The 17,557-nt window shown below is 37.9% G+C and overlaps 1 protein-coding gene across 11 annotated transcripts in view; it reads right to left on the reverse strand.

Moving 5' to 3' along the window:
- Positions 1-17,557, reverse strand: part of plekha6 (pleckstrin homology domain containing, family A member 6) — an 81,055-nt gene that overhangs the window by 24,559 nt on the left and 38,939 nt on the right. For 10 of the 11 annotated variants that reach the window (XM_043252129.1, XM_043252121.1, XM_043252118.1 and 7 more), the window contains 5 exons: positions 14,957-15,040; positions 12,795-12,927; positions 11,648-11,752; positions 11,392-11,464; positions 3,146-3,246 (listed from right to left, as the gene is read on the reverse strand). In XM_043252129.1, the coding sequence (XP_043108064.1) occupies positions 3,146-3,246; positions 11,392-11,464; positions 11,648-11,752; positions 12,795-12,911 (396 nt within the window). In that variant the 5' untranslated portion in view covers positions 12,912-12,927; positions 14,957-15,040. Of the gene's footprint in view, positions 1-3,145; positions 3,247-11,391; positions 11,465-11,647; positions 11,753-12,794; positions 12,928-14,956; positions 15,041-17,173; positions 17,221-17,557 lie in introns of those variants that run through there. The other variant, XM_043252126.1, reaches the window with a different exon arrangement.

Raw genomic sequence — 17,557 nt, forward strand, 5'->3', positions numbered from 1 at the left:
ATGAATGGATCAGGCAGCATAAATAAATTTAATGTTAATTTTACATTAATTGCTGTATCACATTTTGCTTAGTTTTTTTTTTATAAAAGTACAATTAATGCTGACTAAAGGATTGTTCACAATAAAGGCATACTTTTGATGATTCATGACTTAATGACTGATGATAATAATCGTTTTACAATTTCTCATTGTAATTCTATGAGAATAGCAAAGTCATATGGCAAAAATGACAGAAGGCTGAATGATAAAACTCTGACAAAAAATGTCCAACTTTATAATCCGCCCAACTTAAAAGAGCTTGCGCATTTAAAGCATCTGACGACATAACTGAGTCAAGTTACTGCCCATTGGTAGGGAAGCTAATATATTCATTGTTATAGCAATTATTCTTGATGTAAATGGGTTAAAATACTGTCATGAGTTCTTTCATGAAACTCTGGATGGCACAGTCCGCACTCACATAATGACATCATTATTCAAATGGGGATTATTTTTTTTTTTTTTCATCAGCAGCCAATGAGTTTGCCGCTCAACATTCATATATTCGGCTAACATTTGCTGTAGCAGTTGCAGCGCGTCTCAGAAACCCTCCATGTTCCCCAGCTCCACCTGTACAGCCCTGCTACTGCGTGTTATATACGGGGGTTTATATTTATTTATGTCATACACTATGTGGACTATATGTTTTAGTCTTTCTACTTGCTCAGCAGATCTATTTCACCAAGACCAAACAAATTAACATGTACATGCATTTTGTCATAAACAAATTCCATTTTATATTTCAAAGTGAGCCTTCCATGGGAAGATTTTGTCAGATTTACTGTACTTCTGGGGACAGTTTTGACCCTACAGTGTATCTACATATCCACACACACACACACACACACACACACACACACAGGTTTAAGACCTGGAGCAATGCAAAGCCAGACTCCACAACATGAAACCGAAGAATATCCCGCACCTGCAGGCCAAACACCAGTTTTGATCCATGCACACTGGAGAAGGACTTCATAAAAGAATTGGCAACACTTCCAGGAGAAGATTCTGAATAAAAAGGCCCGGGGCAAGATGCAGTGCGTCAGACTGTTTCGGGTTCTTTTGTGGAGGCAACAAGATACAAGTAACCATTCACTGTCACAGAACACGATGAAGAACGGCTGACTAAACACACCTTTTTTTATCCACACACACACACACACACAACAAACACGTCTCTATATTTCCTGGTTAATTATTAACACCAAGCTAGGTTATAGGTTCAGAACATGCAAACAGGTATTATTTAGAGATACAATGTGATACAATATACGACGGTGACATGATTTTTATTAAGGCAGCCATAAAAACGTCACCCATCTGCGATGACGTGGCTCCACACCGAAACTGTACCATAGGGGTCTGTGATATGGAAAATACACACTGCACACCTTTTGCCTAAGGGTGCACATGCAAGGAGCTACTGGATACTTGTGACTGATAGTTTGCTTTGTTGTGCAAATATATCTCTGGTGTATAAAATAGTCTCTCTTTTGTTGGAGACTGAACAGCTTTGGATATGTTTTCAAAAAACGTGTGGATAGGCAGACATGGGTTTTAGTGAAGATCTAATGGCGGTGTTTCTAAACCTGCTATTTCCAAAGGGGATGAACATTAGAAGTAAATGTGTGATGTATAAACCACAGTAAAAATACAAAAAAAGAACTATACACACATAAAAATGTTTCGAAGTACATATGATCTTAAAGTCAACTATCTGAAACAATAAACCACCTCTTTCTTGAAAAATCAATATTAGTTAATGAACAACAGTAAGGCTGTATCATTAAAAAGTCTGGGATTAATATATTCATTAATATATATTCATTATATATTCATCATTAAAGTAATACAATTAAATTAACATTATTTCACAATATTCGTGTTTTACTGTGTTTTTAAATTAATTTAGCCTTTTTGAGCGTAAGATACTTTGTTTCAAATTAATTAAATGAATCATATTGATCCTAAACTGTAGTGTATATAAGCTAAATTATGTTGAATGTTTTTAAAAAGTATAAAATATAAGTATATATAAAAAGTATACATAAAATACAAAAATAGTAGATACGAAAATGTATATACGAGTACATCTGAATATTAAAATAATTATTTTAAATACATTTTTAAATTATTATTTTTAAATATATTCTAAATATAAACACATTGCAAATATGTAAATTCTATGTCATATTTTTGCATAAAGAACAAACTAAATAAAATATTCAGAAAACTTAAATCAGAATTCTGACAGAAGCAAGGCTTATTCCTCCTGTTGTTTTTTAAAGGTAGTGTCAAAGGTCATCAACGTCTCAGCTGTGCCTCATCATGCACACTTCTTTCTTATTGGTCAGTTTAAAAGCCAGGTGCTATAAAAAAGCAGTTTTACCCGAAACCTAACAAGACCTGCAGAGACATGACATCAGATTCTTGAGCATCTCCAGCCCAGCCCTCAGGGGCCCCACGGAGCCGGAGGCAAGAGACATAAACGCAGTTACCAAACGCATAACGGTTTCACATTCTCCACAAGTGGAACGAGTACACCTTCGGTACAGCCGTATGTCTGAACTATAAGCACAGTTCAAAACACATCCTCAGATGGTACCCAGCATGCACCCCGTCTAATCTAATAGAGCCTCGCAAACAGGCAAAGCATAATCTTATTTTCTAAATTATAACTCACCACAACAACGCTCTCTCAGTGCGCAACCAGGGGCGTATCTACTCACAAATCACAGCATACTGTGACCTCTTATATATACTTGCTCAAAAGGTCTATGTACTCAAACCCAGTTGCCTCGGATCCTGATGAAAATATAATCTGACATTATGTTTGTCCTTCTGGCACATAGTGTGCAAACACACTCGGGCACGCATGCAAAGATGCAAAGTCCACTGCATGTGTGGGTGAGGGTAAATACAGACTGGTTTTGACTAAAAACAGATACACGGTCCCAGAATCATGATTAATTCAGACACAGTTTAAAGTTTCCTATAATCACATGACCTCCACTGACACAGAATACCATGTTTACCTGTCACCCCTCCCATCCCTTGTCCTGACAGCATTCAAAACAGCCACTAAAAATGCACAAATATCACCAACCTTAAACGCAAACTTGCGGCTGATGTTATCCGACGCCTGGACTCCTCCAATCTTGAAGCTGAGAAGAGGAAGGCTGCCCAAGACTACTTCTTCCTTCTCGTCTGAATGGAAGAAACATTGAAAAAGCAAAAAAAAATAAGCATTAACACTACAGTAAAAATAAGATACAACAAAATAAAAAAAGCATTTGTATTCCAACCTAGATTTTAAAAAGCTGATTATAAAACTCCGTCCCAAATCAGAAAAGTCCAACTTCCTGTTGTGTGCCGCTACACTGGCGATGACAGGCAGTGGTAATGGAAAAGCAGGTAAACTGCAGGTGAATCCCATAATAGATATCCATTTTTATCTCAGCGTAACGCTAATGACACTGAAGCGAGCAGCAGCACGCAGTCTGGGAGAGAAACGCACGGGCTGGTTAAATAATGGAGCACATCGTTAAATTTTCATCACGAGCAGAAGCGCGGAGGGCAACGGAGATCCAGCGTTCACGTTCTCGATCTCCTGTACTGAGAGCTGCTGCCCGGGAAATGCAGCGAACCCACCCGAGCGTGTGTTCTGACAGCGCTCTGTGTGTGTGTGTGTGTGTTTGTGTGTGAATGAGAGACAGGGAGGGGTGGAGGGAAAGGAGGGGTGGAGCAGGTTGTGTTCGTGCTGTATAGAAGTGGGTAGAGCGAGAGAGAGAGAGAGAGAGAGAGAGACAGAGAAAAGATAGCTATCATCCCTCAGTGACTCAGTGCTGCAGGAATTCTGGCTCTCGACCAGCTGTACCTGCTCTGAACAACCAATCAGAGCCTATTATTCTGTCAACAAAAGCCTAGGTAAAACAATCCCATGTAAGAAACATATCGACATGGAAACTCACTTCTATTTTCCCCACAACAAAATACGCTTGAAAACATGAACAATGCATAAAGGAAGGTAATAAAAGCACTATCTCAACCTGCCTATCAGGGCTGTAATCACTACAGGCATTGACAAAATATGTCACTCACAATATTTAGATTTGTGGTTGACGCATATGTGCCGTAAATGACTGATTTGTTATTTATTTTGGTTAGTCACCCAATCCCTGAAATGTGGTTCCAGACTATCTGTCTGCATAAAATCTAACCTTATTCATTCACAGCATTTTCATTATTATGATTATTATTCTTTATATTTACATTATTTATTTCATTATTATTTCCAGTAAAAAAAAAAAGTAAAACAAGATCAGTCTGCCTGAAGATAATTAGACAGGTTTTGGGAAATAAATCTAGAATTAACTTCATTCTTTCTCTTGTTTTAAGTATAACATTTAAATAATGATAAACCAGAAACATTTTTCTGAATCAAACGTTTGACATGATCTTTTAAAGGATTGTCTTCACTGGAAGTCAAGGTAAAAATACAGATTTAATCTGAACCCTGCCCAAGATTTAACATTTTCATTTTACAGAAGAACTGTTGCATAAAATACAGGCCAACATATCAATCACACACACAATAACTCACGCCATAAAAACAGGTGCATGTCAACAAAACGTGGAACATTTCTAAACACAGCAAGCGGAAAACCCTTATTTTATAATGTAATTATTTCACATTTTATTATGTAACCATGAAAAAAGCTGCAGCCACATTTACCTGTTCAACTTTTTTTATGCAAAATGAATCAATTTTTTTTTTTTAATCGGAATCCCTGCAATCTTTCAAATTTCGAAATGGGTTGGCCAACATATCGCTATTGATAATTGACCTTTTTGGTCACAAAAATTCAGTAATATTTCTGCATCCTATGAAACTGGTGTTTCAGAGGGAAACAAGATCTGTTACTGAGAAACTTCATAACCCAGAATCTATTTTTACATTTACCAATCATTTCATCTAAGTTTCTTTTTTTTTCCTGTTACCCTCTCTTCCTCGTACTTGGCATATGCCTCTGATATCTGCTGCGACTACAACAGCGGGCCATTTTTCATCGTCTCCCTGTGTTCAGAATACCAATTGAGGCATTAAATTGCTCTGTCACACATTCTCAAACTCTTTTGCACAGCACAGTCGGGTAGAAGGATCCGGGGTGATAAGAGGACGTAGGGTGTTGCGCCTCCAAACACAGTGTCGTCGCCAAGATATTAAGGGCAGTATGGGATACAGCCAGCCGTGGAGTGTTGCTGATTGTGATTTTTAAATAAGTGACCCTCTCATCCCAGTGAGCCATTCAATCGAGGAAGGAAAGAAACTTCCTGGTGTTCCTGGAGTGTGTTTGTTATGCAACCAACAGTGACTCCTATTAATATTATAATTTTATTCAGTGTATGCAGTTGTATTTATGAATGTACAATGATCTTTGCATGCAGTGGTTGCAAAACGCATTACAATATAAGTGGGATGGCATTATGTTTGATGGGATACTCAAACCTGTACTTGTTAGCACTTTTTCAAGCCAAATTTTCAGCAGCCATTACTCCAGTCCTCAGTATCACATGATGATTTGAAAATCTTATTATCGTTTTGATTATTTATTTTTGTGTAACCAGTGAAACATTTTAGATGAATATAGGTAAAAATAATATAAAAAAAAAATTATATATATATATATATATATATATATATATATATATATATATATATATATATATATATATATATTGATGAGTCGGCTGCCCCTCCTCTTTATCGTCACCATCACCCCGCCTTTATTCGCCGCCTTCACCAGGCTCCCGACGGGAGTGGGTGTGTTCGAGAGGAGGGGGGTATTATTGTTCAGGTCTGGCGGCGTGTGACGAGGCACACCTGAAGTGAGTTAGCCTCGTTACCGTCGCCGTTAAGTACCAAACGCGCCTCTCCTCGGGAGACCGGTCTCTTCCCCCGTGCATGCACGCTGGTGTCCTCGTGGGTCCAGGAAGGGTGCGCGATGGACCTCACCCCGCCGTCCGAGAACACATAGCTCATCCCACTCTGCCGCCCGGAGCAAAGACGAGACGGAGATGACGCGGAAGAAGCTGCTGCCCCTCGCGCCCCGGACCGAAAAGGGGAGCGCGTGTGACCGCCGGACTCCGCCCCTTACCTGGACCCTTCCCCCCCCGGAACACGGCCTAAACCTGTACTTTACCCGCAGCACGACGAGGACACCAGATCCCCCTTTTATTTGGACACTTTTCCCCTGGACACTTTATTTTGTATTATTATTTTGTTAATAAAAAAAAAGCCTCTCCGAGGCCTGACGCCACGCCCACTGTGTCTGTCGTTGGCTCCTCCCGTCACAATATATATATATATATATATATGTATATATATAATCTTCACTGTGAAGGATGTCAGGAGTGCTCCTTTAAAGCCTTAAAATGCTCCCTCCACCGGCAGCTCACTAGTCTTTGGAAACGAGTATGTGTTTTGATGTTGCCTTCAGAATATGAGCGTAATGGAGAAGCAGTGTGAAGTAATTAGCCAGAAAGACGTGGGCAAAGTCAACAGGGTTGAATCATGCAGCCGTAGCCCCACAGGCCTTGCTTGCTGCACTCACCGATATAATTAAACCTGCTTTGCTGCACACAAAAAGCTTGATCCAGCCAAGAACCATTACTGTAGACCTTCTCCTCAGGGTAGACGCATGCACAGATGTTCTTCTAGTTTATGACTAAATTGCAGCCCAAGCTGGGAACATTTTATGATCTAATGTGATAGGGTAATGGAGCTCTAATGGCTCTCAAATTTACACAACAAATAAGCATTAATGAGACCAATGAGAATGAAGGATTTGCTAACATGATCAATCCTCAAGCCACATAAATGTGCAGTATCCACATACAAGGCTTAGGGATGTTGGTGTGTTGACATCTTTATCCTCCATATGCTTTATGGAAGAAACAACAGCTTTCACACCTTTTTTTCTATACCCAAACAAACCTCATGACATGCGTATCCGAGCAGAACGGGGAGGACGTCTACACTCCCTTCAGAAAACCTAAGATCAAATGCATGGGAGTCCTGCCAAAGGGAGAAGCTTGCATGAAGGCAGTAAGGTAATAGTTCAAAGAAGGAAGCCATGGTTTGTAACACAGTCCTGGAAGAATCCACATGGGAATGAGCAGGTCTTCAAGGAAACGAGTGATCTTCAAAGCATTTTTTTGGTTAAAGATATTGTAAAAACATCTTCAGATGTGTTGGTCTAGCTGTAGTTTTTGTTTGGCATGGAACTGGTTCAAAGAGATTAAAGTTCATCCAAAAATGCTAATCATTATAATTCACACACCGTTGTTTGTTACAATCCTATGGGACGTATTTTTTTGTGCAGACAACAAAAGAAGATATTTCGTAATGACAGATGACAGAACGAAAGTAAATAGGGTCCAAAACAACAATGGATAGAAATGACTAACATCATTTGGAGAAAATTTATGAAAACATCTTTTTGTGTTCCATGTGACAAAAGAGTGAGTAAATTATGACTTTTTATTATGTTAATAATCATGATGCATTTTCATTGCATGGTAAAAATGGTAAACTATTTTTGTTTTGTACTGGAAAGCAAAACCATTTGGCAACAACAAACATGCAGCATATTAACATTTAAAACAATTTGTCATTAAAATTCATTTTGGCTCATAATCTAAAGAGGCATTAAGTGCTCACTGTTTTTACATGGGTGACTGGCAGTCACAATCTCACAAAACAGGTTTGTGTCTGATATGGCATGCAAAGACAACAGATACACAGGAACAAGAATCCCGTCTCTGAAAACTGAGAACATGCTAAAATCAACACCGAGAGCAAGTGAAGAGTGAGTTTTACAGGAAGCCTGACATGTTTGGAGACGTTTGGAGAAACTGAGAGCACAGTTTCTCATATCTGCATTACCTCAGAGAGTATCGCTGTCAACTATGGTCAGGTGCACACGCATAAACAGACCAAAATACAGTCAGTAGATCTAAAACCAAAACTACATGATTGAATAGTAGTGCCATCAATGTTGTTTGCTTTTTAAACAATGCACAATGAATCGCCGACAAGAGTATTGTCAGAAGATTACATAATAAAAAAACAAAACCTTGTGATTACATAACTTGCTATGTTTTGATTTATAGTCTTCTAAATGATAGACTAGTTACACCTTCTTTAGCAAATATGAAGATAAATTAGCAACTGATATTCCCAGATGGTAAAGTATGTGAATTTTAAATCATTTAAAGAACTGCAGCAGAGAAAAGAGGACACAAAGATAAAGTACAGTGTTCCTTTTTAGTAACTAGGGACTCAATATATGCTGAAAGAAAGAAAGAAAGAAAGAAAGAAAGAAAGAAAGAAAGAAAGAAAGAAAGAAATGGGAGAATATAACATTGAACATAACAGACGAAAGGATGCTGTAATTCTTTTTTTCAATTACAATGACTGAAAAAAAACATGCAAATTAATTTTTAAAATGAGCTGCTTAAAACTAAAAAAAGTTACTAATTCAAATATTATCTGAAAACAAGCTCTGTTACACAATTTTGTTTAAAGGGGTCATCGAATGCTAGTTGCTATCATTTTTAGGGTCTTATTGAAAAGTCTACAACATACTTTGGTTAAAATTTCTCAATGGTAGTGTAAAAAACAATTTCTTTACCCTGCCAAAATCAGCTGTTTTTGGCAAACAGTTCTCGTCCATGCTGCTTTAAATGCTCTTCAGCGGAGTGAGGAGCAGACTGTAAACTTCAGCTGTGAAACTGGCTAACTAGCACATTAATAGCAAGGGCGTTTTGCAAAGATTCAGAAAAGAATGGAAAAGAAAAGATTCATTACAGAATGTGTGCGCCACATATTTATGTTCAAACAACTTGTAAAGTTAATTTTGCATCCGATGACCCCTTTAAATGTATATAAGCCAATTACACATAAGACTGTAGTTGAAAACAAGACTCTTTTTTGCAGAGAGTGCAGGAGGAAAATATTCAAGCTAAACAAGCTTGAAGAAGAAGGATAGAAAGGAATCCACTGAAAACCAGTGAACTAGTGTGCTGCTGTTGAAACTGGCTGCGGCTGCAGGGAAGAGGACATGTGCTGGACATGCATCATTCACACCTGCGGGGCAACCTTTCATATGCTGACATGCCCGGTCTCATCTCTGAGAGCATGCTATCTGCTTATAGAGTCTAAATTTATCCACCAGAGCGTAGGCGGGGCTTTGGTGACAGAGAGGTTTGAAGTGCTTCAGTATCTTGCAAACCCAAAATAGAAATCCCATTCTTCTCCTCAAGGAATTCATCTTCTGCGGGAATTATTAGTAGGGTGATATAACAATAACACCCTGCTTTGTCAATTTTGACCTTGCCCTCAGGGTGTTTCTTGATGGCATTAACTATTACATAACCTGCATGTTTTTAAAATTATATATAAAATGTAAATAAAATCAGTACAACCGATTCATTATTAGTATTAATCGTTACATTTTAGAAATAAAACATGATGGACATGATGGACATGATGTTGGATATAAACCAGCTCTGAAAGGGTTAAACCCCTCACATCGGTGATTGAGAAGAACATGTAGGAACATCTGGACAAGCTGCATACCAACTGTCTTATCACCCTCCTCTTTCCCACAATGCCTCTGGATGATGATTCTCTATGCATGAGCTGTGACTGACCTTCACGGCTGGTCTAAAGGAGACGGATGTATATTCCCGTCACGCAGACGTCGCTTTCGGAGAGCGTGTGATGGATGCGTTTCAGTATTGTTTGAACAATTCACTACTAATTCGCTTCACACTTTAAGATGTGCGTCATTTTCGCACCAAATTGAATTGCAAAAAAAAAATGTATGTCTTCCATCGGCCAGATAAACAGCAGAAAATTACATTCAAAACTTAAACGACAGCTTAAGCGAATGTCAAATTAAGGATACCTACGAACTAAATAATTTAACATCATTTTTTTAACAGTTGTCAGGGAATTCAGGGTTTATTAGAACTTGTGCTATATCTCAAACACATCTAATTTGACCATAGTCTTGCCATAATTTTTTTTTTCTTAGATCTCTCACATTACACACTCCTTAGGAATCCAGCTAGGCCTCATTAAATTCTTTCCAATAACAAGCTGAATATATGCACATTGAAATGTCATGTAAAAACATGTAATTATCCCAAAGCAAATCAAATGTAATTACTGATGTCTTGTCTATGCCTCGGGTGAAAGGGAACCACAAAGTTGGATGCTTCAGGTTTATGTACTGTAAAGCTCATCAGCCTGTACGGCTGTCAAGACAACATCACAAAGTTCATGACAAAAATACAGACATGACAAAACATGTCTAAACATCAAATTCTCAATTCTAGGCACTAATAATAAACTACTTATGCGCAACGTAAAAAAAAGGGTGCGGCTATGTCATGATGTTTTCTAAGTATTCATATCCAGTATATACACTAACATTCAAAAGTTTAACTTATTTAGCTTTTTTTTGCATCCTCAGATTCCAGATTTTCAAATAGCTGTCTATTGGTCAAATATTGTTCAACTCTAAGAAACACAGCAATGTAAAGCTTATTTGTTCAGCTTTCATATGATGCATACATCTTAATTTGGAGAAATTGACTGGTTTTGTGGTCCAGGGTCACATATGTTGATATGCTGCTATAGAAACACTTTCTAATTTTTAAAAACATTGTGCCTGTTAATATTTCTGTGCAACCATACATATCAGTAATCTACATCTTTAGTAACAATAGCTAAAGCGGAACTAAATATCACAAAAAATGTAGGCGAAACCACTATTAAATATAATGATTTTCATATATGATAAACTACTTGCACTTGAAACAATAAGCACTCAATCATTTTCAGAATTAACGTGCATCTTGGTGTTTCAATTCGTCGTTTTTTTAAGCAATATTCCAAAATGTGCATAAAAAAGATATATTGCTGAATAAAAGCATATTGATCCCAATCCTTTGAACGGTATTGCAGTATTAACTCTTCAAAACAAGTGCTTCATAATACCTCAGTACATTTTTCATTGACATAGCACAGATAATAGTTTCCTAAGGCCTTCACAGAGGATGTGTGCTTGTGCTAGACTGTCATTATAGATCTACTTTTATACTTCTCTTCTCCGCTATTGGCAGAACACAGCCTGTGTGCTGAAGTAATGCCATGGGGTAAATTCAAAATTTTTCCAGAACAAACCGGTTTAGAAAAAGTACATTAAATACATACAGCTTTTGAGCTCTGGGATATTCGCTAAATGTCTGCACAAACCCGCATTTACAGAGACAACTTACCTTTATAGTAGAAAAGACATCGATCTGTCAGCACGAACCAGCGCTTGTTCCACTGTTTCATACCACTGCTTGCCTACATTAAACAAAATGAGAAGAAGAAGAGAAAAAAAAATCAAGGCCTTGAAACTACATCTAAGTGCCTAGACGGTTCGGAAAGAGAGTGGCTTAAGTACGGATTATGAAGCTATGGCTTTGGGCTGTGGGAGTGTTTTTGTTTGTGTGGATGATGGTGAGGTTTAAGGATGAGCAATAGTACCTGTTTGTGAAGCCAACCCTGCCGGGCCACCTCAGCATTGGGGTTGCGCCGCATGGAGTTGGAGCGCTTCCCAAACGTGGCGGCTCTCTTGGGTGTGCGCGTGCCCTGGTGGGAGAGTCATGGAGGAGTGTTTACATAATAACACTAACAGTAAACACACACACACACACATTCTGGGTGATGACAGAAAGAATGAAATACAGAGGACAGACATCCACCACAGCAACACCAGAGTTATTATTGTTAAATAAAGACATTTTTTATAGATTTGATTGATTCAAATACAGCTGACATCTAGTAAAAGTATACAGTTTTTTTTTGTTTTTTTTAATGAAATTTGTTGCTGTGGTAACTTAAAAAAAAGGTAAAAATAGCACTAAAATGGAAATAAACATAAGACAACAGAAATATATGTATATATATATATATATATATACATATAAAAACAAACACATGCATGTTTATATTTTGGACAAAAATTATGTTATATTATATTGATATATAATATAAAATAAGATTATAAATATATAAATGTATGTACACATGTAAATATTTCCAAAATATATACATGCCTGTATTTGCATTTATATATACATAATAAATATACACAGTACACATGCATACATTACGAAAACAAAAACTTTTATTTTGGATGTGTTTAATTGTGAGTAATTATTTGACAGCACTAAATATTATAATGTAATATAGCCTAAAATAATAAAATAAATGCATATATATAGTTTGTCAAGAAAAAAGGTTGTATTTTTAATTTATTAATTTGTACAAAACAATACAGGTCAATAAAATTAAAATAAATAAAATTTAATAAAATTAACAAATACAATTATTTTATTTTAAAATTAATATTAAATATGAATTATAATAAAGTATAGAGTATTTACTTGTTAGTTATAACAAAATTAACAAAATAACGATAGTTTCTAAAAAAATCATTGTTCATTGGTAGTTTATGTTAGCTGCGGTCCATTAAATAATACTAATGAATACAGGAGAAATATTTTATTTACAAATGCATATTTAATAGTAATAAAAATATGAATAAGTACATGAACAGTAATAGTAAAAACTAAATTAAAAATGAATAATAAATACTGTCTGCGAGTTTATCTACAGCAGCTGTACTGACCCCTGTGTAGTTCTGGGAGTCCGGGGGCATCTCAGAAACCATGCTGAGATTGTTGGCGTTGCTGTTTGCTTCACTGACTTTGTTCACGGGCCCCCTGCCACCCGCCTTGCCGTTCATTTCCGAATCAGATCTCCTGTGAGCACACAAACAAAGCAACTGAGCCATCCCAGCCTCTGATACCGTAACAAACTTCTCATCTGCCTGCGTATAACACACCAAAGCAGAGAAATCATTTTCAAACCAATATAGTGAGCTCAAACTGCTGAAAAACTGAGGGATTATGGGAAGGAAAGACACAGGCATTCGGGGCGCAGCTATTTTTATTCCCAACTGGCACCGTCGCAAGGCCGCACCCCTGAGGTTGCAGTTTAAAAACAGGCCGATGGTTCACAAAGAATGTGATTGGAGTGGCGAAGAGAGAAGGAAAGAGAAAGAGCTTGTCGGTGGATGCAAGCCTGCATTCCCAGCTCAATCGTATTGATCTCCTTACTGGGACGCCCAGGCCCTCTTCGGCAGCCTTCGACCAGCAAGACAGATGAATTAACAATCCCCCAGAGAAGCCCAGAGGCTAAAGCTTCCATCTTGGAAGGCTTGCTACCATCCGCAGTCAGTTTATAGCCATACGAGAATCATTATGAGTCTCTGAAGCAAAGAACATCACATAAACACATATGGAACGGAGCAAGAACGCACGGATCAAATGAGGACATAAAAACACACACAATCGTTAGCGCAAAGCAGGAACATGCACACAACAATAACAATTAGTACATTAGGATGTTATACCCACACCAGAAACATCTTTGTGCTAATTATCTATTCTTTATTTAGCCATCGCTGCAAACTGCTGTGTTTCAGCAGCTTCCTGCGTTGTATCAGGAAATTAATAAAATTAAATCCTGGAAGCATCTCGGTTTAATGGCGTTGCCCCTTATTAATGCGCTATTGGCTCTCGACTCAATATTATATTGATCCAGAGGAGATTGGGTTCTTGAGAGAAGTACTGTAAGTGCACTTTCTTTGTCCAGGAGGAATGTTTTAGCAAATTTATAGAGGAAATCGGGGAAATCCTGACATGTTTATCCTCAGCATGTTATATGACGTAGTTTAAGAGTAATTAATAAAAGGCTTTCAGTGTTATTTATCCTGACAGTGCTGTTTGTTTGTATATATTTATGTTTTTGCAAGTGTGCAATTACTGTGTAGTGACTATTGCATACAAAAAGGCAGACAAAACAGGGCTGGTCTGACAGGTAACTGTTCTCTTCACAGGTATTCACACTGACATTTGCAGTAACAAAGAGACGGAAGTCAGTTGATGATTTCCACCGACATGAATGACAGTGACCGTTGAGAAAACCACGTGTTTAGCAGCAAGTAAACTAATTCCCTGTCCAAATACAATTACGTTTCACGCTGAATTCTCAGAAGCCATTACAGTTTTCAGAGTCACACGACCTTTCAGAAATCATTCTAATATGCAGATTTGTTCCTCAAGAAGCTTTATTTTTTTAAAATCTGTGTTGAAGATAGTCATGCTGCTTTTTTGGATTCTTCTGATGAATATAATGCAAAAAACAATACAAAAAAGCATTTAATAGAAACAGTATTTTCTGTAACAATGTAAAAGTCTTTAGAATTTTTCAGTGACTTTTAAACTATTAAACTACTTTAAACTATTCATTTATTAATCTTGTTTTAAAAATGCCACTGTTTAAAAAAAAAAGTCATATACCCTGACTAACATGATTATGGTTCATGAACTATTTGCATTAAAGGAACACACTCTTAAAAATAAAGGTGTTTTTTGCAGTGAAGCTACAGAAGAACAATTAGATTTCTCAAACAACCTAAGCACATTTTTTTCTTAGTGTGAAGAACATTTTATAAAGAACCCTTTTGTACTAGAATCTTTTATGGGATGAAAAGCTTTCATTGATGTTAAAGGTTCTTCCTTTAGACATCAACCTTAGTTTTTATGAATAAAATTGTAGTAAATTTTGAAGGAAGACCCTTGTTGAGCTTGTTTTCAGAAATAAATAAGCATGCATAAAAGCTGAAATGCTTCTTATGATAAGCTCTTATTCAACATGTCACAGATTAAGAAAAAGCAGTATAAAACTAGCAGCTTATTTACAAATGAATAACAAAAGATCACTCACAGTAAGGGTTTCAAAGGTCCGTTCTCCTCCAGGTGCGTCTGGATCACTTGCTGGTGTCCAGCTGTTCCGTTAGGGTCATTTTGACTGAAACAAAAATAAAAGCCACTTAGGATTTTCACTGACAAGCACAAATCAATTCACAACAGTCCTTCTAAAAAAACTGTCTAGAAGAATATCAAGCCAACAGCAGCTGAAAATAATTTTCCATTCGTTTAAGATGCTCCACAACTTGCTCTCGTGGCTTCAAACCTGTTTCACAGCGGGCACATCCCTTCTTTATTAATAATTCAGCATTACAACATCAGATCAGATCAATACATGGCCACTTTCTTAGTAAGCCCAGATGAGACAACTGCTGTGGAAATTAATGGCTGTCAGCTCTTGTGAAAGAGCGTGTTAAGTGTGGACAGCTTAGCGCTTAACACCAAAATATCAACAAGAACATGTCAGAGTTCATGTACACCTATTATATTGACTGTATTCAGAGAAAACATATCTTTTGTCCATATACAACGCCTGAAGCCTGGAGTTCAACTTCCTGTCACACTTTCTCTGACCTCGGCTCGTGTGTACTCCCTGTGGATGTACACTTGTAACTCGTCTCTGGGGTGTAAATCCTACAAGTGTTTTCATTGCTGCGTGTCACTTTCCTGGCTATCGATTTTACAAGAGGCAAGCAAGCAACTACATTTTCTCAGTTTGTTATTTTTTATTTTTTTTTGAGGGTTTGGTTGATCCGTTTAACCCAGAGAAATATGGATGCACAAACATCAAAACTAGCATTTAGAAGAGATGCAGGCCATAAAATATAATTTTAGACTTGTTTTGCTTCAGGAAGCAGTTTTTCCTTTGACTAGTGCAGTATTGTTAATGTGACCTAAAACTAATCTATTAAAACCAGATATGATTACTAAGCTAACATGACCCAATGACCTTTATAAGGCTTTTCACACTATGCTAATCCTGGGGTTACAACTTTTATTCTAACTTGATTCAAAAGTATAAATGATGCATTCACGGAGGCATTTTCTGTCCATAACATGTTTTTTGTCCCGGACAACATTATCTACAGGAGGTGTTTTCATCCATAATAACATTAAGTACATTTTATCAGTTTTTGCAGTTGCTAGCTACCATTTCAGCTACACATCTATACTGTCAAGGTGCTAGCATGTTGCAGCAATTGGTTAACAATCTTAAACTAAACAATTCTTCCTCCTTGAAATATTCATGTACAGTTGCATAAACGTTCATGCTCTGTTTAATTTCATTAGCAGAGAAAAGGTTAAAAACCTAGCCAACAGTACTAGCAAATTTATGAGGCAAATATTCCATGTGTGTACGAGTCACATATTTGTCCTTTTAAATATGCAAGTAAGAAACTTAACCCTTTTAGATTCTCAGATCCTGACTATCCCAAATCAATGCATTAACCAATAGCTAAAAATGACCCTCGGTTAAACATTTTTTGATTTCCTGTAAAGACACTAAACCTGAGATCCTTGTATTTATCTTGCGCTCTTCAGTTTATTGTTATTCCTACATACAGCAGACTCACCTCTTCAGTGTATAAGTGGGCCATAGAAGTGTGCTCAAACAACATGCCAAATTCTTGGCATCAACCACTTAAAGACACCACAAGCAGAACTCAAAATCTGTGCAGTCTCAGTATACACAGACTCACAACACGCACATGCGGCCTGATAGGTTGGTGACAAGAAACACAAGCCAAGAATACACTCATGCTGAAGGCATCTACCTCTCGACACCAAAAAGGTACACATAACAGAGCCCAGCACTCCATAAAACACTAGAGGATAAATCTAGCACAACAGCCTAGCCACCGAAATCAGGTTGAGGTGCGTGAGCGCACGTGTGCACGCTCTGATGTGGTCCTGCAACTGATCACGCTCGCTCGTGTGTAACCTATAAACCTACATAGACATTCATCCGCTCATAAACGTGGCTAATATGACCACTAATCAATGCTAGAGTTAGCGCGCAAGAAATGATTTAGCAGCACCGGAACAGAGCATATAAAAGGTATCCACACTGGAATCCAGGAAGGACACATACGAGGCAACGCAAACTTCACACGACTAAACCTCAATAGTCCATGGGAAAGCCGGCACTGCATTGCAGTCCTGCCTGACCTCCAGCTCAGAGTTTCCCTTCACACCGCTGTCTGACTCGCTCCCAACATCCTGCCTTACCTACCTCACTCGCCGGTCCGCGCGGAACTTCAGCATTTTCCCCCGGATCAATCATATAAGTCAGTGGGATGAGGCCAGGTGGAGAGAAGAGCAGGTTTGTGACGCCAACAGCAACAGCAGCAAAAGCTGTAGGGTGTTGGATACAATAATTGCTGTCCTCTTTTCTCTCCTTGAGCATGTGTGCTGTTGCCAGCCAGCTTCACACACTCTCTCTCTTTCTCCCTCACTGGCTCAACCTCTATATCTCATTCTGGCTCTCTTGCCTTCTAGATCTGCTCGGCTCAGCTTATTTGGTTGCTGGTTTCGTCCGACTCGCTCTCTCTCTCTTCCTCACACACGTGGGGCCTCGTATCACAAATCAGATCGAGATGTAGAGGCTACCCCCCCA

Source organism: Puntigrus tetrazona, chromosome 11 (genome assembly GCF_018831695.1).
Source record: "Puntigrus tetrazona isolate hp1 chromosome 11, ASM1883169v1, whole genome shotgun sequence".
NCBI classification, from domain to species: Eukaryota; Metazoa; Chordata; class Actinopteri; order Cypriniformes; family Cyprinidae; genus Puntigrus; species Puntigrus tetrazona.